The sequence below is a fragment of the Archocentrus centrarchus genome, chromosome 19 (assembly GCF_007364275.1).
Source record: "Archocentrus centrarchus isolate MPI-CPG fArcCen1 chromosome 19, fArcCen1, whole genome shotgun sequence".
In the NCBI taxonomy this organism is placed as follows: domain Eukaryota; kingdom Metazoa; phylum Chordata; class Actinopteri; order Cichliformes; family Cichlidae; genus Archocentrus; species Archocentrus centrarchus.
The window spans coordinates 22315481-22333580 of record NC_044364.1 but is presented as its reverse complement, the minus strand read 5'-3'; the positions used below and the strand labels follow the sequence as shown (position 1 = coordinate 22333580).

Below are 18100 nucleotides of genomic sequence, written 5' to 3'. Positions count from 1 at the left end.
GAGTAAAAGAACTTGTAAATGTAGAAAAACTGAATTTGTGGATCTAAATAAATTAATAACCCACCATTATTTGTTTGCTCGCATTAACCTGAACCGAAGGGTAGAGTCATTAAATGTTTTTTCCGCCCATGCGGTGTTACGCTTTTATTTTGTCAGCCCAAACAGGAAGCAGTTTGCTTATCTCATTCTGTACGGCTTGACGTCACTCAGGGAGAGCATTGCACACATAAAGATTGCAGAGCTCGTCCCGTGCACTGATGGACGTCTGCAGCATCCAATCCGAGCTCAACGTTGCCCTAGCAACTCAAATGATGGCCCAATCAATTTGAGGCAAACAGCACCCCCACCCACCCCCACCGCCTCCTCAGCTGGAGCAGGGAGGAGGGGGCCAGAGAGGCTTCAGCTGGTCCTCCTCAGTTCGGGAGTCCAGGAGCAGACCTGAACCGTGTGCAGAGGATTTTTACCTTCGTGCGTAAAAGCTCGCCGCGTCCTGTGCGCGCCGATGGCACAGAGCGCAGTGCATCCTCCATCAGCGCTTCACTGTGGACTCCGAATCTGAAGAGCGAACAGCAGAATCTGAGTGCTGGATTCTAGGGGGACTGAAGGACTTTACGCATCTGTGTAATCCTCGCTTAGCAGGAGGAAGAGGAGGAGGAAGGTTGGCTCTCATCTCATGATGGGACACCGCAGCTGTCATCCACCGCGAGGATGAGCCACAGAAGCAGTCCGGCGCGTGCGTACGACTTTCTGCTCAAGTTCCTGCTGGTGGGCGACAGCGACGTGGGGAAGGGCGAGATCCTGGCGAGTCTGCAGGACGGAGCGACAGAGTCCCCGTACGGGTACAACATGGGTAAGAGAGGGGGTCAGGGTGGGAGTGGGGGCCACCTGTCGGGTTACTGTTGTAGGTTTTAGGCACAGGGGTGTCCTGCTTTTATGCACTTTTTTAAGCGACAGTTCAAGTCCCGAGTGCGCAGCCAGTTTTTTTTTTCTTTTCTTTTTCGTGGGGAAACATGAGACTCTGGCAGAGTCCTCGCGTCATGAGTCTGAAGGCAGCGCGAGAGCGTAAACACACTTCTACTTTACTCATTAAAACTTCAAGCACTCCATTTCTCTACAGCGGCCTACTGTGACTATCAGAGGTAAATAAATACATAAGGGGATATTATTCAGAGATAAAAAAAATAAAATAATATTTTTTTAGATTAATCTTTACGAGAACATTTTTTTTAATTCCTAGAAAAAACAGTTTTAGTGACATAAATGCACAGTTTTATGCATAGAAATCTCAACCTTATCAGAGAAAACTTGTGAGATTTTTCCTGCAAATTTATAAGTTTATTTGCATTAACAGCTAGTGTAATTTATTACTGCCAACATTCAGTGTCAAGTCCCTTTCAAAATAAGAGGCAAAAAAAAAGGTTTTTCTCTGATGACCAGAAAACCCCCAAACTGATGTTTAATCTGTGAATTAGACCATAGTCTGCATATGAAAACTGGACATAATCGCTGTGATGTCGTCAAACATTGGTGTTTGGCTGTGTTTTTTTTTTGGAGTCGGCCTCAAGTGGACATTAGAGGAACTGCAGGTTTTGGTGCTTTTTAGTCCCTGAAATGTTGCTGCTTTGTTCTGGGAAACATGAGCAGCTCCACAAGGCTTTTTGTTTGTGATACTGGAGCCATTCGTATCTGTTGCCATGTAGTGTGTGTATGTGTGTGTGTGTGTGTGTGTGTGTGTGTGTGTGTGTGTGTGTGTGTGTGTGTGTGTGTGTGTGTGTGTGTGTGTGTGTGTGTGTGTGTATTAATAAACGCTGGCAGGCAGCTGCTCATGACTCACGCCTGGCCTGCAGGAGGCCGACAGGACGAGTTGAAGCTCTCCAGCTTCACACACTGACACATGATGTAACACGCTGTGCTCTGACTACACTCACTGAGTCACATGATCACATGCACAACCTGCTGCTGTAAAAACAGATGAAGAAAAATGCAGATTTTATAGTTAAACATGTAACATCCTGCAGATTAATGTAATTTCTCTGCATTATTTACAGCAGAAAAATTCAACCTAATGTTCACATCCAGCAGCAGCAGGTGACATCATCCACCTGAAAACAGGCTCATGTTTTTGTGTCTTTTTATGCTTCAGACAGAAGAGAAAATGTAACAGCAGGGAACAGTCTGGATGTTGGATTTGTCACTTTCTGAGGATGGCAGCCGGATGTTAGGCACAGACTTCACTGCTGCAGAATCTGAGCGTGTCCTCACATGGAAACAAATCCCTGCTGCACAGCTTTAATATTTCAGGCTGACAGCATCTACAGCGACTTAGTGGAATGGCAGGAAAAGCCCTGCTCACATGGCCAGCCGCAGTGAGGAGGTCAAAGATCAAGGATGACGGGCCAGTGTCATGGTGTGTGGATGTAGAAAAACAACAGCATGGTCTCTGAATCATCCTGGATGGAGGAAGGAAGGTGCAGTTTTATTAAAAGTAAAATAAAAAAGGCTTTAAGTCTAATTCTAAAATAAAAGATCAATAAAAAAATTGAAAATGTGTAAAAACAAAAAAGTTAAAATAAGTTTGATCCAATTATCCAGGTTTTAAAATATTCCACAAAGATGCACTTTCAGGAATATCTGAGCTGAAAAAAGTTGTTGCTCCTAAAAGTGAAATGGCATATCTAATGTTCCAGAGATGGATCATCACATGAAACATGACCAAAGTTTACATTAAAGAGCTCAGTGTGTGTACAGTCTGCTCTAAACACTCCGTTTATCACTGTCTTTTTACGCCCTTCACTCTCTATGATGTCATAGAGGCTATCCTTATATGGTCATCTCAGGCACAGAAGCCCCACCCACCAGCTGTTAAAACCTTCTGAGGCGCAGCCAACTGGAAGAAACCTTCAGTATGAGATGAATTATTATTAACTGGGAGTCATGCAAAGCTGCTTCAGCAGAGTAAGAATGAAAGATAGCGGTGGGATCGTTACTCAGAGAAAAGTAATGTATTACACATTACTCCTTACTTTTCTTAAAAGTAATGCAGTATGTTACTTAAGTACTTGGTGGAGAAAGTAATTAGAGTACTCATTACATTACTTCCTCACAGTGGTGGCTGCACCCTGACTCATCACAACCTTTGCTACCTGTTGAAGTTTGGGCTCTGCTGCTGGTCTGGGATCAGCACACACTCAGCTTTATCATCACTCTGGGGTCTCGGCTATCTTTGTGCTAACATGCTGAAAAATATAATGTGATTACAGTAACAAGTTACTTTCTACCCAACAGCACAAATACAATAAAAACTTTTAACAAAACTGAAATGTAGAAAAATGCAGCCCAGAAAGTTTGAATTATTAAAAAAACTGAAGAAATGTGAATGTCAGGAGAATATTTATTACCTTACAGGTGCTAACATCAATCTACGTCCCTGCCCTCACCGATGGTCATGAGCTTTGAGTAATGACCGAAAGAACGAGATTGCAGATACAAGCAGCAGAAATGAGCTTCCTCTGAAGGGTGGCTGGCCTCTCCCTTAGAGATAGGATTAGTGCAGCCATTTGGGGGGGGCTCAGAGTAGAGTCGCTGCTCCCCCACATTGAACGGAGCCAGTTGAGGTGTTTTGGGCATCTGACTCGAATGCCTCCTGTACACCTCTTGGATGAGGTGTTCCGGCCATGTCCTAGTGGGAGGAGGCCCTGGGGCAGACCCAGGACATGCTGGACAGATTATATCTCTCGGTTGGCGGTGGCTGGGGAGAGGGAGGTCTGGGCTTCTCTGCTTAGGCTGTTGCCCACACAACCCAGCCCCAGACAAGTGGAGGAAAATGTGTGGATTTCCAGAGGAACAGGACTAGTTTCCTCATGGTGCCATGATTTGAATTTTTGATAAACATCGTCTGTGATGCTGCTGATGAATAAAATTCAGTTTTGTTTTTGGGCTCTGATTGGTTTTTGTCTCACAGGTATGACTACCCTTGAGTGGATTAATCAGTAACAACAAGAGTCATTATCAGCCCTGAGTTAAATGTCTTGTTACCAACTGCCTGTCGTGTCAGTTGTGATTAGAGTTGCCGTGCTGGTTGTCAGAGTCGCAGAGTTTCTGGGTTTTCTGTCAGTTGAGGACAGTTTCGGGCTGGCTCTGCTGCTGGAAAAGCTGGAGCGCTGGTTTCTTCTGTTTCTGGGTCATCTGCTTTAATAGGAGGCATGACGGCAGACAGACATAGCTGTGGTGAAACTGTGGGCCGATTGTTGGCTCTCAGGTCCTGGAGGGGGCTTCACTCTTCAGCCAAGTCCAGAGAAGAACCGGCTGCAACGAGAAAACTGAGCCAAACCCACACGGGGAAGTCTTGATTAGTGCCGACGTGAGCTCGGAAAAATGCACACAAACAGCCTCCTAGTTTATTCTCTGTTTTATGAGCCGTTGATAATTACTCACAAATGAGACACGTGAAAACCGGCCAAGTGCTTGTTTACGGTTTGAATGCCACGATCAGCTCTTTTATAACATCCTTCTGAGTGTTGTGTAACTCCAAAAAACACTTCCATTTTCTCCAAATGTGCAGTGTGAGAGTGTTTATGTGGTTGCTGCTTTGTGGGGGTATAATGATGAAGAAAGTGGAGATGCTGCTGGTGCTGCCAGGAGAGGCTGACTCATTGCTCTGCATGTGTGAACCCACTCATACAGATGACCTTGACTGGTACATGAAAAATACACTATTAGAGGTGATGTGTTTATTTGGTTTTGCACTGATTGTGTGGCATACTTCATGTGGGAGACAAGGAGATTTAAGTGGTCACATTTTTATTTAAAATACACAAGGCAGCAGCACGACAGAAATACTTGACACAAAGTTGGAAAACTCTAACATCGTTACTCATTTCTGAGTCCAAATCCTCCTTCAGTTCCCAGAGTTAAAAGCGGTCCAATAAAATGATCAGTGTGTCTGTTCTCCCAGGTGTTACAATAAAGCTTAATGTCGATTTCTACCAACTGTTTAATTATTCAGACTCAATTAGGACACAGCGCTAACACAGAAATAATTGGTAAGGTACCAAATTTAAAACATGAGTTCAACATTAAGCTAATGAAACATAAAGGGCTCCTGTCTGTCTAATGCCAGCTCACATTAGGAAGGATAAACTACCAGTTATTAAAATAACAACTAACCAAACACAAAAACTAACACAAACACTCATCGTAGTTTTTCTCATGTTGCCACAAGTCTAGTGTGAGATTTTCCATCTAAGGTGGGTCACGGTAGGGTATCCTTCTCTGCAGCCACACTTTCCAGTGCCTCCTGGGATCTCCAAAGGAATTCCTAGGCCAGACAAGATATATAATCTCTCCTTTTGGAGGTTTTCCAGGTATGCTCAACAGTAAGGAGGCTCTGGGACTACCCCAGGGTCTCCTCCCCAGGAGGCATCTTAAGCAGATGCCCGAACCACCTCAATTGGCTCCTTAATGTCTGAGCTCCTCACCCTGTCTCTAAGGCTGAGCCCAGACACCGTACAAGCTTGCTCTTTAGGTCATTACCCAGACTTCATGGCCATAGGTGAGGTTTGGGACGTGGATGGACTGGTAAATTGAAAGGGTTTCCTTTCTGCTCATCACCACAGACTAGTACAATGCCTGGATTACTGCTGATGCTATGGGCCCCGATGGCCATAGCAGCAGGCCTGTGACCCCATACTCACGCAGTACACCCCACAGGTGCCCCCAGGGAACCCAGACGTAAGCCTTCTCCCAAGTCCACGAAACAATGAAGGGTGGAGATCTGTTCCACAGTGAGGACTTAATCTGCAGTGCTCCTCCTGAACCCAAGGTTTGATGTTCGACCGGAGCCTCCTGTCCCCTGGAGGCTGAGCAGTATTATACCCCAATAATTGGTATAAGTCAACTATAATAACCTTCTGATGCACACATAAGTAGGTCTACGGCAGCATATTTAATGTCAGGACACAGTGAGGGGCTGAGTGTGAGTCTCAGCTTCGGTCTTTGTTGTGCTGAAGTGAAGAATTAAAGCTAATTTGTGTGTAACTGCAGATTTGAATAAAGGAATTGTGTTTAATTTCATGGTTGTGTTGGTATTTGTACTGAAGGTTGGAGCTCTGATTGCTTAGACGTCTGTCAGCAGACCTTTCTCTTATAACTGCTTATGTAACTCCACTTTCCCAGGATGCTTCATGTATCATGCATGCCAGAGTGTGTGTGCAATAACTTGGACATATAGCGTGCGTGTCAGCTGGACTTACATTTCCAAGAATAACTCCTGCATTATTCCATGTCGTGTTCTCTCAAGATCTCCGTCCTCGCTGGGATGCTGGAGCTATTTTCATGTACAAAAAGCTGGCTTTGAGTGTTTGTTCTTTGCTAATGGCACATTATTAATTTATAGTCAGTTATCAGGGAGCCCCCTTTTGTTGGTTAAGCAATTTAATTTGTTTAATTATTAACTTGCCAATGTGTACATGTTCATTGCTATGCAGGAAATTCAGCCTGCAGTGAGCTGGCATATTTCTCAGTGTTCATCATTTAGTATGCTGTTTTTGCTTTTATGCTTTTTCTCGAGGAGAGGCGACAGAAAGAGAAAACGTGTTTTTGCTGAACACTGCAGCAGTTTGTAAAGGCTTGTAGTTTTTAGCAGCCTGTGGATTGTGCATATTTAAAATGTTTAAAATGACACGCTTAGATGGATTATAATCCAGCATCCACCTGAGGATCTACATAAAGACTTGTTTAATAAATACATAAATTACTTAAGATTCAAACCAAAGATTTACACATAAAATGTAAACCTCATTTTCTTCAATCTAAAGCCAGGCCATCGGTTTCAGTATTGGTGGAAGCAAAAACTCCAGCATCCTGATGCAGCTGCAGAGGGATTTGCGTCTCCTCCTGGGACTGGACTGTGAGCTTTCACTGGTTAGGTGAATGAGTAAACTGGAGAATCACCTGCTGTTAAAAAATAAAATGTTCTTTTTGGTTCAATAACAGACGTTTGTCTTGTATGTTGGCATCTTCTCGGCCTACGTGGACGTCTGGTTGTGAGATGCAGCTGTTGCCTCACATTAAAAGATGTCAAAGCTAATCCAGTTCTCAGCGTTGGGTTAGAGAGGCGGGAGTCGTATTAGTGCCGTCGTTTGTGTAATAATTAAGCACATATGAAACAGCAGAAGGAATCATTTTAGGTTATTAGAAAAGTGATGGAGGTCCGTCCCATCTGTACTCCATCCTAGTGACGTAGTGGGGCTCAGAGGCAGCATCTTCGTACCTCCTGTGAGCAGCCAACAGCTTTCACGTGCCATACATGACGGTGAGTGTGTGTGCAGCCCGTGTCGAGGCCGCGCTGCAGGAAGCTCCTGATAATTACTGTTATAAAAGAGACGAGCTGCCTGCTGCTTTTGTTCCCGTGTGAGAGCAGCCTGATATTAGCAGCAATCAGGAGTAAGTGGGAGAGAAACCAGAGGCCTGTGCAGGATGCTTTGAATAACTGTGCATCACTGATGGATTTTGGCAGCTGCAGGGCTCTGGTTCAAATCCCTGAAATTCCTCAGTAAATCCAGGGATATGTTGGTTAGAGGCTTCCAACCAGGACATTTTTCTTAAAATGATGGATGGAGGTTGCTGGTTCTAGTCCCCTAAGAAACACAGCAGCTCTCGGGGCTCATGAGTTCATGAATAAGATCAGAACTGGAAAAAGTTCCTCATGAACTCCTGAAAGTGGAAGTTCGCTGCTCCCTGGATATGCTCATCTGGACCAAAATCCTGAACAAACTCGAGCTCAAGATGAAAATATTTCAAAAACTAGTTTTAGCATAAATTAAGAAAGTCACACACACAGAAATGTCTGCTGGAAACCCTCCAGCAAAGAATGAGCGAACAAAGATGTGACTGTAGAAAGATTTCATTTGGTCAGCAGCAGATACACCTGGACACGGCCTGCACGTGCTGGCAGTTGAAGCTAACCGAGTGTTTTTTTGGTATCTAAAGTGTCTTAGAGCCTGGACCTACTCAGGGAGGTTTTTTTGTACCTGAAAGTTCTCACAGGCAAGAAATTCTGACACTGAAATTTCTGTTCTGTGAGTACTTTCAGGTAGAAAAAAGTGACTTCGTTAGCTTCAGGTAGCAAAAACTACCTCAGTAGGTTAAAAAAAAACTAAAAAAAAAAACTACTTGATTAAGGTTGGAAAAACTAGTTTGTTAGCTTTTAGCAGGATCTGTGTTGTTTTTTGGAGTAAAAAGGAGGTGGTAAAGGATGTGATGGAGACAGAGGTGAGTAATGCTGGTGGAGCAAGACGAATGCTATCAAAGGTTCCTTGAACAGTCCTATATGGTCAGGATTCCTGGTTTTCACCCAGGTGGCCCGGCTTCAACTCCCGGTATGGGAAGTTTGTAGTTTCATTATTAAAACAAATACATTTCTTACCTGTGAGTATTTTCAAGTACTAAACTTACTCAGGAAGTTTTTAACTACATTAAGTAGCAAAAAGTACCTGAGCAGGTTTAGGCTTCAAGAGTTGAATTTTTGACCTTCAACCAACTGAAGGTCCCCCCCCCTTTTGTGAAGTAAAGTAGCTTTTGCATCTAAAAGTAATTTCTGTGTAATTTTCCTGGACTTGTTCCTTTGCATGAGTTTGTTCTTTGTTTTATTCTGTTTTTTTCTCACAAATTCAGCATTTATATAACTAACCTATGAAATTACAAACTTCCCATACCAGGAGTTGAACCAAAGGCACCTTTGATAGCATTCGTCTCGCTCCACCAGCATTACTCACCTCTCTCACCGTCACATCCTTTAACACCTCCTTTTTTCTTCCCGACAACAAAAACCGCAGAGACACAGATGAAAGCGGCTTTAATGGCCCTACCTGGAGAATTAGCACCAGCTGCTGTATAACCAACACCAGCAGACGTTCACTGGCGGGTTTGTGTTTTAAAAGGACGGATATCAACCTAAACAGCAACCTTTTCTTAAACCTGACCAGGAAGTAGTTTTTGGTTCCCACCTTTGTGTTTGTGTTGCGTGAATATGGTTACTCTGCTCTGAGCTTATTTGTATGTACTTTTCTGATTCTGTGTCAAATTATTATTTTCTCTGGTGCATTTTCAGGAATAATCCTTTTCAAAAACTGATGAGTCTGTAATCTTTGTTTTTCTCTGTACAGCTGAAATGTGAAAGGATTGAAAGAAAACTGAGTTCTCAGATCCTGGAGCTTCCAAATAGCACAATTTTCTTTCATGAGAATCTCGATGTGCGGCCTTTTTTCCCTCATTTCATGTTACCTATGATGTACGTTTGAGGTAACGGTCTCCTCTGAGACTGAATCTAAAACTGTCAGTCATCTGTTTGTGCGTCTGATTTTAATTCATCTTTACCTCTGCTTTGTTTCAGGAATCGACTACAAGACGACCACCATCCTCCTGGACGGGAGAAGGGTGAAGCTGCAGCTCTGGTATGAAAACACCGTCACACCGGTGCCGTTCACCTCCCAGCTGTCCTCGTGTCACGAGATCGGTCGCAGAAAGCCCGCTGCGTAAAAACAGCAGAGGAGGAATAAGGGAGCATGTGAGGCTGCTTTGACTCGATAAAAGAGTTGATGCTGAGCTCCATTCAGCTTCAGTCCAGTGATGTATTAAAGGCTCAATTCACTCAATTAGTGAAAAATATTCCTTCAGTTTTTTTACCTCAGAGGTTTGGGTCCATGCAGGCAGTTTACTTTGATGTTTCAGCCTCATGTCTAATAAAACTGAGGGGAATGGGAATTAGTTTGCTGCTCACAACACAACACGTTTCTCCCTTCAGAGACAGGTCTTCAGAGGATAAAATTAGAAAAAAAAACTTAGGTTTGATGATTAAAAGCCTTTGATGTCACACATCTGACAGTGAGGAAGCAGCAGGTTGGATTCATTACTGAATCAGATTAAAAACCTCCTTTGAGGCTCATTTTGGTTCTGAAGGCTCTGATCTCAGTGACTGAGCCCACACTGTGACCTACAGCTGAGAGAGTTTTTATTATGAGACCCAAACAGTTTAAAAGCTTGACCAAACAACACACCACCCTTCAGCTGATCATATCACACACACTCCCAGTCATTTCCAGGTTAGTGTGTGTGATCATATCACACACACTAACCTGGAAATGACTGGGAGTTTTATTTTGAAGGATGATGAATGGACACTTTTCTACTCTATGTGAGCACCGTTCATACAAACAGTCACACTCCAATGAACACAATGGGAGTGACTCAGGGCTGAGTATCTTGCTCCAGGATACTTTGGCATGTAGAATGTAGCAGCCAGGGATCAAACCACCAACCCTCTGATTAGTAGATGACCTGCTGTACCTCCTGAGCCACAACTGATCCACCCAGAAGTCCAGTACAGCCTTTAGCTTTTTCCCACTGACAGCAGCATCTACTTTTGCACCAAAACCTCTTTATTCTCAGCAACTCGGCTGATGTTTAATGGACACAGAGGTCAGGTTTTACACTCAGTTTTCACACATGGCAGAGGAAATGGTTATTACCATATAAATCCTTTGTTACCATTAAGACTGAAGAAGTGCACTAAATACAGCACTATGTCCAAATGTTCTTATGATGAAGAAAGACGGAGTTCCTGCAAAGGAAAAACAGAATTTTTATTTTTCATTAAACCTTTAAAGGAGGAATGATGTCATTGGGTTTGTTTTATAAGATCAGCTGAGCTGTACTCGAGTAGAAGTACTCAGTGATGATGTTTGCCGCTCTGCACAGACCTCCTCAGAGCCCTCAGACATATTTTTAGAAAGTGTTTTAGCTTTCAGCCGAGACACCGTTAAATGTTTAATCTGAAACTTTGATGTTTAAGCGGATGAGACTCCGTTTGCGTGTGTGTGTGTGTGTGTGTGTCACTAGCTCTCTCTGGCTTCACACACTTTGAGTAAATCCCTGCATGATCCGACGTGACTCCTTCGGCTCTTTGGACTCTAAATCAGGATCGCTCTACGAGGCTTTGTTTGACCACCTGACATGAAAACAGGCAGCTGGCTGCCATCTTTTCCCCGTCAGGAGCAGCGGGCCGGCATCCAGCCAGCGTCCTCGCCAGCCAAACCAAACACTGCTGCGGTATTCAGCTGCTGCAGAAACACGCTTGTTTTTCACTGTGGACTCACAAGAACAACGAACCCTCAGAGCAGGCTGTGTTTCAGGGAGAGGTGGAGAGTGTGACAGCAGGGACGAGCGTCTGTCAACATGTTTATCATCACAGTCAGAGCTGGTACTGTGCAAAAGTCTTGAACCACCCTTCATTTCTTCAGATCTTGCAGGAACATGTGAAATAGCTGCAGAGATTACCTAAAATATGTGCAAATATGTCAGCATTTGTACAGATCTAACAAGCCTGAAGGTCAATATTTTATGTCTACCTTTATTCTTCAGCACAGCCTGAACGCTCTGAGGCTGCTTTCGTGTCAGGAATCGTTCTCCAGGCTTCTTGAAGGACGTTCGAAGCAGGAAGAAGCTCTTGAGATCTCGTTTTTGAGGATGTCCAAAAAAACATTTATACAGAACATATGAAACAAGAAAAGGTCGCAAACAAATTAAAATTCTAACCTTACACAAAATAATTAATAAAGTAAAATACAGTAAGTTGAATAAGTGAGCAGTTATAGACTCAATGAAAGCATCAACTGTCTGGTTTCAGAAAACCAAATAAAACATGTTTAAACAAGAGGAAGAAACAAGCCCAGCAGCAGCCGGAGCGCTCTGTCTGACCAGGAAGCAGTGGAGGTCGGCATTGACTGAACTTTCAAAATAAGAGTGAGGAGATGAACACTAAACCGATCAGGTCATTTTTTCAGATGTTCTCAAATTAATAAAATATGCTCAGGCAGCCCTCCGATGTCTGCAGCACTGTAAGGAATCTGTCCACACTTCTCAGCTTCACCTCAGAGAAAGCTTTAATCTGTCCAAGCCTTCATGGATGATCCCGCCAAGAAGCAGATAAGCCGAACCAGTCACAGAACCGTTTTTTGAAGGTAACAAAACCCTTAAAACAAGAAAGCACACTGTAGACAAATCAGAGATTGTAAAGTCCAAAGTGAAGTCCACCTCCACTCTGTGCTTGTTCTAATCGATAATTAGAACACGTTTTCATGTTTGGATCAAGTCATAAACCATGTGACAGTTCTCCAAAGTAAAGCAGGAAGTGTGTTGTTTTTGTTGTTGCCTCCTCTGAGAGGGACTGGTTTGTTTGTCTGTGTGTTAACGGGATTACTCAAAAATTTGTGCAGATTTTTCTGAGAGCATGAATCTGATTAATTTTTGGAGTTAAGATTCTTTCCCATTAACAGATAAAGCAAAACTGCACAGTGGGAATGATAACTTCAAAAACTAGTAGGCATCGTCTTGATGTTCCTAAGAAATTATTCCAAACTCATTTGAATCATGTCAAGTCTTCAGCTTCTGAATCATTACGTAAAACTAATCCAAGTGACTCAAGTTCATACCTCTGCAGGTGCGGATCAGGAGTCTGCTGATGTGAGGATTTGCATTTGGACTCAAATCTGTCACAAATAATTTTCAGCTGAAGGTTAAAAAAAAAAGTCTGGATTTGCTTTCCTGTAATGCAGAGGAGAGAACCAGCTCAAACCTGAATCGTTAGGAAATCTTGGAATAACAGAAGAAAAAAGGCTTTGTTTGACGTGCTCGCCCTTCTGTGGCCTCTCAGCACAGATGAAACGCCCCGGGAGCTTCTGAAATAAAACTACACAACAACAGTTCTTTGGCACAAACACGACCTCGTAGTTCTTGGAGGGAATGTAAAACAGATCCCAGCCCTCTGAATCATCCTCACACCTTCTGGCTTGTAGTTTTCACCAGTAATGTTCAAGTGTTTGTTTAGACCTCGTTACAAGGCAGGAAAAAGCCAAAGGAACTGACTTTAAACGTGTCATCTTGACCCTTAACCTCTTATTGTCCGTGTTGTTTCAGGGACACGTCGGGTCAGGGGAGGTTCTGCACCATATTCAGATCCTACTCCAGAGGAGCACAGGTAAGCAGAGTGCACCAAACAAAGAGAAGAGGCTCTGCACGCTGCATGCTGATTGGTTAAAGGTTTGTGAGACTTGCTTATGTTCTGATGATGGACTGCACAGCTTACATATTTAACCCCGACCAGCTCTTATTATTCAGTTACTTCAAAGTTTGGAACCTTTCTGGGAAAAAGGACCGCAACCTTAGACGAGTCTTTCCAGTCGGCATCACCTTGGTAACACCCACAGGCAGTTATTTAAGGTTAATAGGACCAAAGACCTCCATGAAGTCCATGAACAATATCAGTGACCACAGGACATAATATCTGCATGGAGAAAGTTTGTTGTTTCACAACACCAGCAGAATTGGCTCTGTGTTTCCTGGCTCAGTTGCTATAAAGCAGGCGACTGCTTTTTTTATGGGACAGGAGTGGGATATATTCCTGATATATGACCCTAACCCTCTGGCATTAAGGAATTAACCCACGTTTCCACTCAGGATTCCTCAGGTGGTTTGTCTCTCTTTCGTAAGGTCTTATAATGAAGGCCTGCAAGATGAGATTTGGATTGTACCTTGAATATACCAGGTTTCCACAATAATGCAATAATATTAAAGACTTTTCACCTGAGTCTGTTAAAAATCAGGAAATAGCTGCCTTCCAGCTTTGTAGCTTTAACAAAAAAGTTAATTTTCTCCCAGAAAAACTAAACTGGTTATGATGACATAAGAGGCACAAAACTTAAAAATACCATCAATCTTCTTCAGCCAATCCAATTCAGGGTCACGGGGGGCTGGAGTCTATCCCAGCTGTCATAGGGCGAGAGGCGGGGTACACCTGGACAGGTTGCCAGCCTGTCACAGGGCTAACACAGAGAGACAGACAACCATGCACACTCACACCTATGGGCAATTAGAATCACCAGGTAACCTAACCCCACTAACTGCATGTCTTTGGACTTTGGGAGGAACCCGGAGAAAACCCACGCAGACATGGGGAGAACATGCAAACTCCACATAGAAATGCCAGATGGTGGATTCAAACCCAGGACCTTCTTGATGCACCACCGTGCCAACCCTAAAACTACAATTCAATGAAACAGCTTGAATACCTTTATTTTAACTTTCTCAGTTCATGCTGTAAAAAGGATCCTGTTCATCTTTGCCCATGAAGCTCTAAAATCAAACTGATGGAGCAGGTATCCCCATTACACCAGCCCTGCATTCAGTGTAATAACTGTATGTAACTGTTTATCGGAGGTTCTTCCAGGTTACTTTGAAATGGAACTAAGTTCAAGAAGCTTTATGAGCTCATTAGGTGACAGCAGGCAGTGAGAGGTCAGGAGGTCGTGCTTCTGGCTGTTGTTTCTTTTTGTCCAGAAGTGTGAGTTTTAGTGGCTGAACGTCCTGCTTGATTAATTTCTGACTGCTCAGAGAGTCCTGCTCACATTTGGGTATAAAAACATGAGTTCAGGGCGCCCAGGTGGCTTAGTGGTGAAGCCGGTGACCACATACATATGCTGTGTGGCGGCGTGGGTTCGAGTCCCGGCCTGTCGCCAATTTGCCCGCGTGTTTTCCCCTGTATCTTTCCCCCATTTCCTCTCTCCTTCCACTGCCGATAAAAGCCGCTGTGGCCAAAACTGCAAAAAAAAAACAAACAAACTGAAAAGCATGAGTTCATTTTATTTACTGAATATGTCAGCTGGGTTATTTCAAACGTGTCAGAGCTGTGCGCCGTCTCTGATTGGAAATGAAGCCACCCGCTGTCCGTGATGCTTTCAGGCGTGTGACTCTCGCAGAGACGCAGCGGTGGAAGGAAGTGTGAGAAAACTCATCCCACACCTCCAAAACACGCTGCTTTGTTATCTTCCCAGCACTTCTCTCTGAATAACGCTGCGCTGTTGTCATCACTCGTCAGGCTATTAGTGGCAACAGAGGAGACATCACCATGGTAACAGTGAGACTGTTGCCACGGTGAGACTTAAAGCTGATCTTGAATCTGTAGTTTGTGTAAAGTCAGAAAGAGCAGGTAAGGACCTGCGGTGTACTCACAGCTGCAGCCAAGGCCACGCCCCCTGATGATGCAAGTTTTAATGCCGTTTAAACAGGTGAGTTATAGACACACACCCCCACCCCCTTTATGAGGGGAAATCAGGCTGTAAATATGCTTATTTCTGCTGTAGAGTTTTAACATGGAAATGTTAACATGGGGGTCGATAAGTTTCAACCACTTCCTGTAATTTCTCTCAAAATGATCCTGATTCTGCTTCTCTGTTTTCCAGGGGGTCATTCTGGTGTATGACATCACCAACCGCTGGTCCTTTGACGGCATCGACAGGTGGATCAAAGAGATTGATGAGGTTAGCGATAGACCGGCGGATCGCTCCATCAGTTTCCCATCCAGTTTCTGCGATTTTCCCTGCAGTCAGCACGCTCTTCATCATTCAGATTTAACAGGCTGACAGTGATGTCACAACCACCACCCACGCTCACTTGAGACCTTCAGGCTTTTAGACCTTTCATGTTTCACCGTGTGTAAAGCTGCTTCTTCATTGTGTTTGCTTCTGCTCCCTCTGTTGTGTGTTGCTTGTGTACCTGAGGATCAGTGTAGTGACACCTGTAACACTGAGCATGCTTAATGATGCAAATCAGTTTCAAAATTACTAACAAGAACATCTTTCACAAACTAAGTGGTAATTGTTACAATCTCCTTTCTGTTTCCTGCTTACCCAGCATGCCCCAGGGGTTCCTAAGATCCTTGTTGGGAACCGTCTCCACCTGGCCTACAAGCGTCAGGTGACCACAGAGCAGGCACAGGTGTATGCTGAGAAGCTGGGTGTCACCTTCTTCGAGGTCAGCCCGCTGTGCAACTTCAACATCACAGAGTCGTTCACGGAGCTCGCACGAATCGTCCTGATGAGACATGGCATGGAGCGCCTGTGGAGGCCCAACAAAGGTCTGACATTAGTGTTGGGTTGTGGTTACATTTCAAGGTCCAGGGAGTTGCTTAGAGGTAGTTTTCGTGCAGGACGCTCAGCTCCTCCTGATCCCTCAACATGTTGCTTTCAGCTCTGCGCTGCCCTCTGCTGGAGGCTCTGCAGTTTTCACGCAGCATCACTGATTCATCTCTTATCATCATTTTAGTTTGTTTATACACCTAAATATTCCAACATTCATATTCTTCATATATTACTTTTCCCTATAACGCTGTTCTTAGAATATATTTTGGCTCTATTCCTGAAATATTCTAACTTTTTTCTAATCTTTTCACCTTATTGTTGAGATGTTATTCTTATATTCTTAACATGTTCTTTACACTTCGTTAATAAAATATTATCACTTTATTCCTGAAATATTAGAGCATTTTTCTCATAATCGTGTGACTTTATTTCTAAAGTATTTCTTTTAAATATGATTTTATTTCTTAAATATAACTTTATTCTTTAAATTTTTTTTTATTTTTTATGACTTTACCCCTAAAATGTAATCAGTTTAGTCCTAAAATATGTATCCAAAAATATTAAAACTTTTTCTAAAATCGTTAAGCTTTACATACCGTACTTTATTCCGTAAATATACTGCTCAACAAAAAAAATAATTAAAGGAACACTTGATTGATTGCTGTGACCTGATTGGTTGTTCTCTGTGTGTCAGTGCTGAGTCTTCAGGACCTCTGCTGTCGCTCCATCGTCTCCTGCACTCCGGTCCATCTGGTCGACACGCTGCCGCTCCCACTGGCCTTAAAGTCCCACCTCAAGTCCTTCTCCATGGCTAACGGCCTCAACGCCCGCATGATGCACGGACGCTCCTACTCCGTCACCGCCGCCGCCACCAAGAGGAGCGGAGGGGCGCTGCTGAAGAAACCCAAACTGATCCGGCCGCCGCCCCTGAGCCCGCAGGCACAGAGCTGCAGAAACAGCTGTAAAATATCCTAACGGCAGTGAAGGCACCACCCGCTCTCGGTTCGACCGATCGGAACCGCCCCTAAAACTTCCTGTTTGCTGACGTCAGAGGTGCCTCTGTTTTCACCTGTAACCATCCGATCGCAGGTGACTTGACGTCGGTCCTGCGGCGAAAATCAGGCCGCTGATGGGAAAAGCAGCACGTGCGTCATCCCGGTTTACGTTAACGTGAAAATTATTCATGCAACTCAAACCGCTCAGAAAACTCTGGACAATGAAATAAAACCTGAATAAATGTTGAGCTCAGAGCTGCAGCAGAAACTGCTCAATATTTACATTTTATTCTTCCTACTTTACTCTGTTTTTTGTTTTTTAATTTCACAAATCCACTTTTTTCTTATTTTCTGGGAAAATTTAAAGATTTAATGTTAAAAAATTAAAATATATATTTATTTTTTGTAAATGAGGTCAAAAATTCAGATTTTCTTCTTGCACCAAATTTAGCTCAGACTTTTTTCATAAATAAGCATTTCTGAGAAGAATGTTGTGACTTTTTATTTCAGAGATGAATTTTTCTGTAAACTTTCTGTTTTCTGCAGAATTTTACTGACAGGAATGTTTTAAAGTTTGGAAAATTTCTAATTTGCTCTTAAAATCATTTTTTCTCTCATGACACATTTCGACTTCTTTCCCGTGGTGATGATGTTTTTCCAAACACTGACGCTGTTACCCAGAGCGCACGATGTTTTTGACGTCACTCTGCGGTACGACCCACAGTCTGACGTATTTTCTTACCTGCGGAAAGTTTTTTTTTTTTTTTATTCCTACAGGTGTGACACCACTTCAATCCTCCGCATGATGCTTTCTACAAACAAGGAGCACAGACGATGATGCTCACCTGTACTCACCTTTACTCACCTGTACATAGAAGCACTTTGAAGCTGTATTTTTGCACACTTCTTCAGACACACTAACTTTTTGTGTACAATATTTGTACGTGTTGTAAATGCGTGTGTGGATGATGATGATGATGAAGATCAATGTGACCTCTGCCCCACAGAGGTCACTGTTTACCGGCAGTGTTTCCAATAAAGTTCAGCCGTCAGAGCGCACGTGTCCTGCTTCGTGTCTCCTGTTTTCTGAGTTCTTCTGCAGGTCTCACACACGTTTCTGTAAAATTCATCTTT

The 18100-nt window shown here is 43.4% G+C and overlaps 1 protein-coding gene across 1 annotated transcript; it reads left to right on the top strand.

Moving 5' to 3' along the window:
* The first annotated feature begins 408 nt into the window (after positions 1-408).
* Positions 409-18015, top strand: rab40b (RAB40B, member RAS oncogene family). The gene is made up of 6 exons (XM_030755643.1): positions 409-850; positions 9392-9452; positions 12973-13033; positions 15294-15371; positions 15745-15967; positions 16666-18015. The coding sequence occupies exons 1-6, from the start codon at positions 709-711 to the stop codon at positions 16944-16946; spliced, it is 846 nt and encodes a 281-aa protein (XP_030611503.1). The 5' UTR covers positions 409-708; the 3' UTR covers positions 16947-18015.
* Positions 18016-18100: the final 85 nt, after the last annotated feature.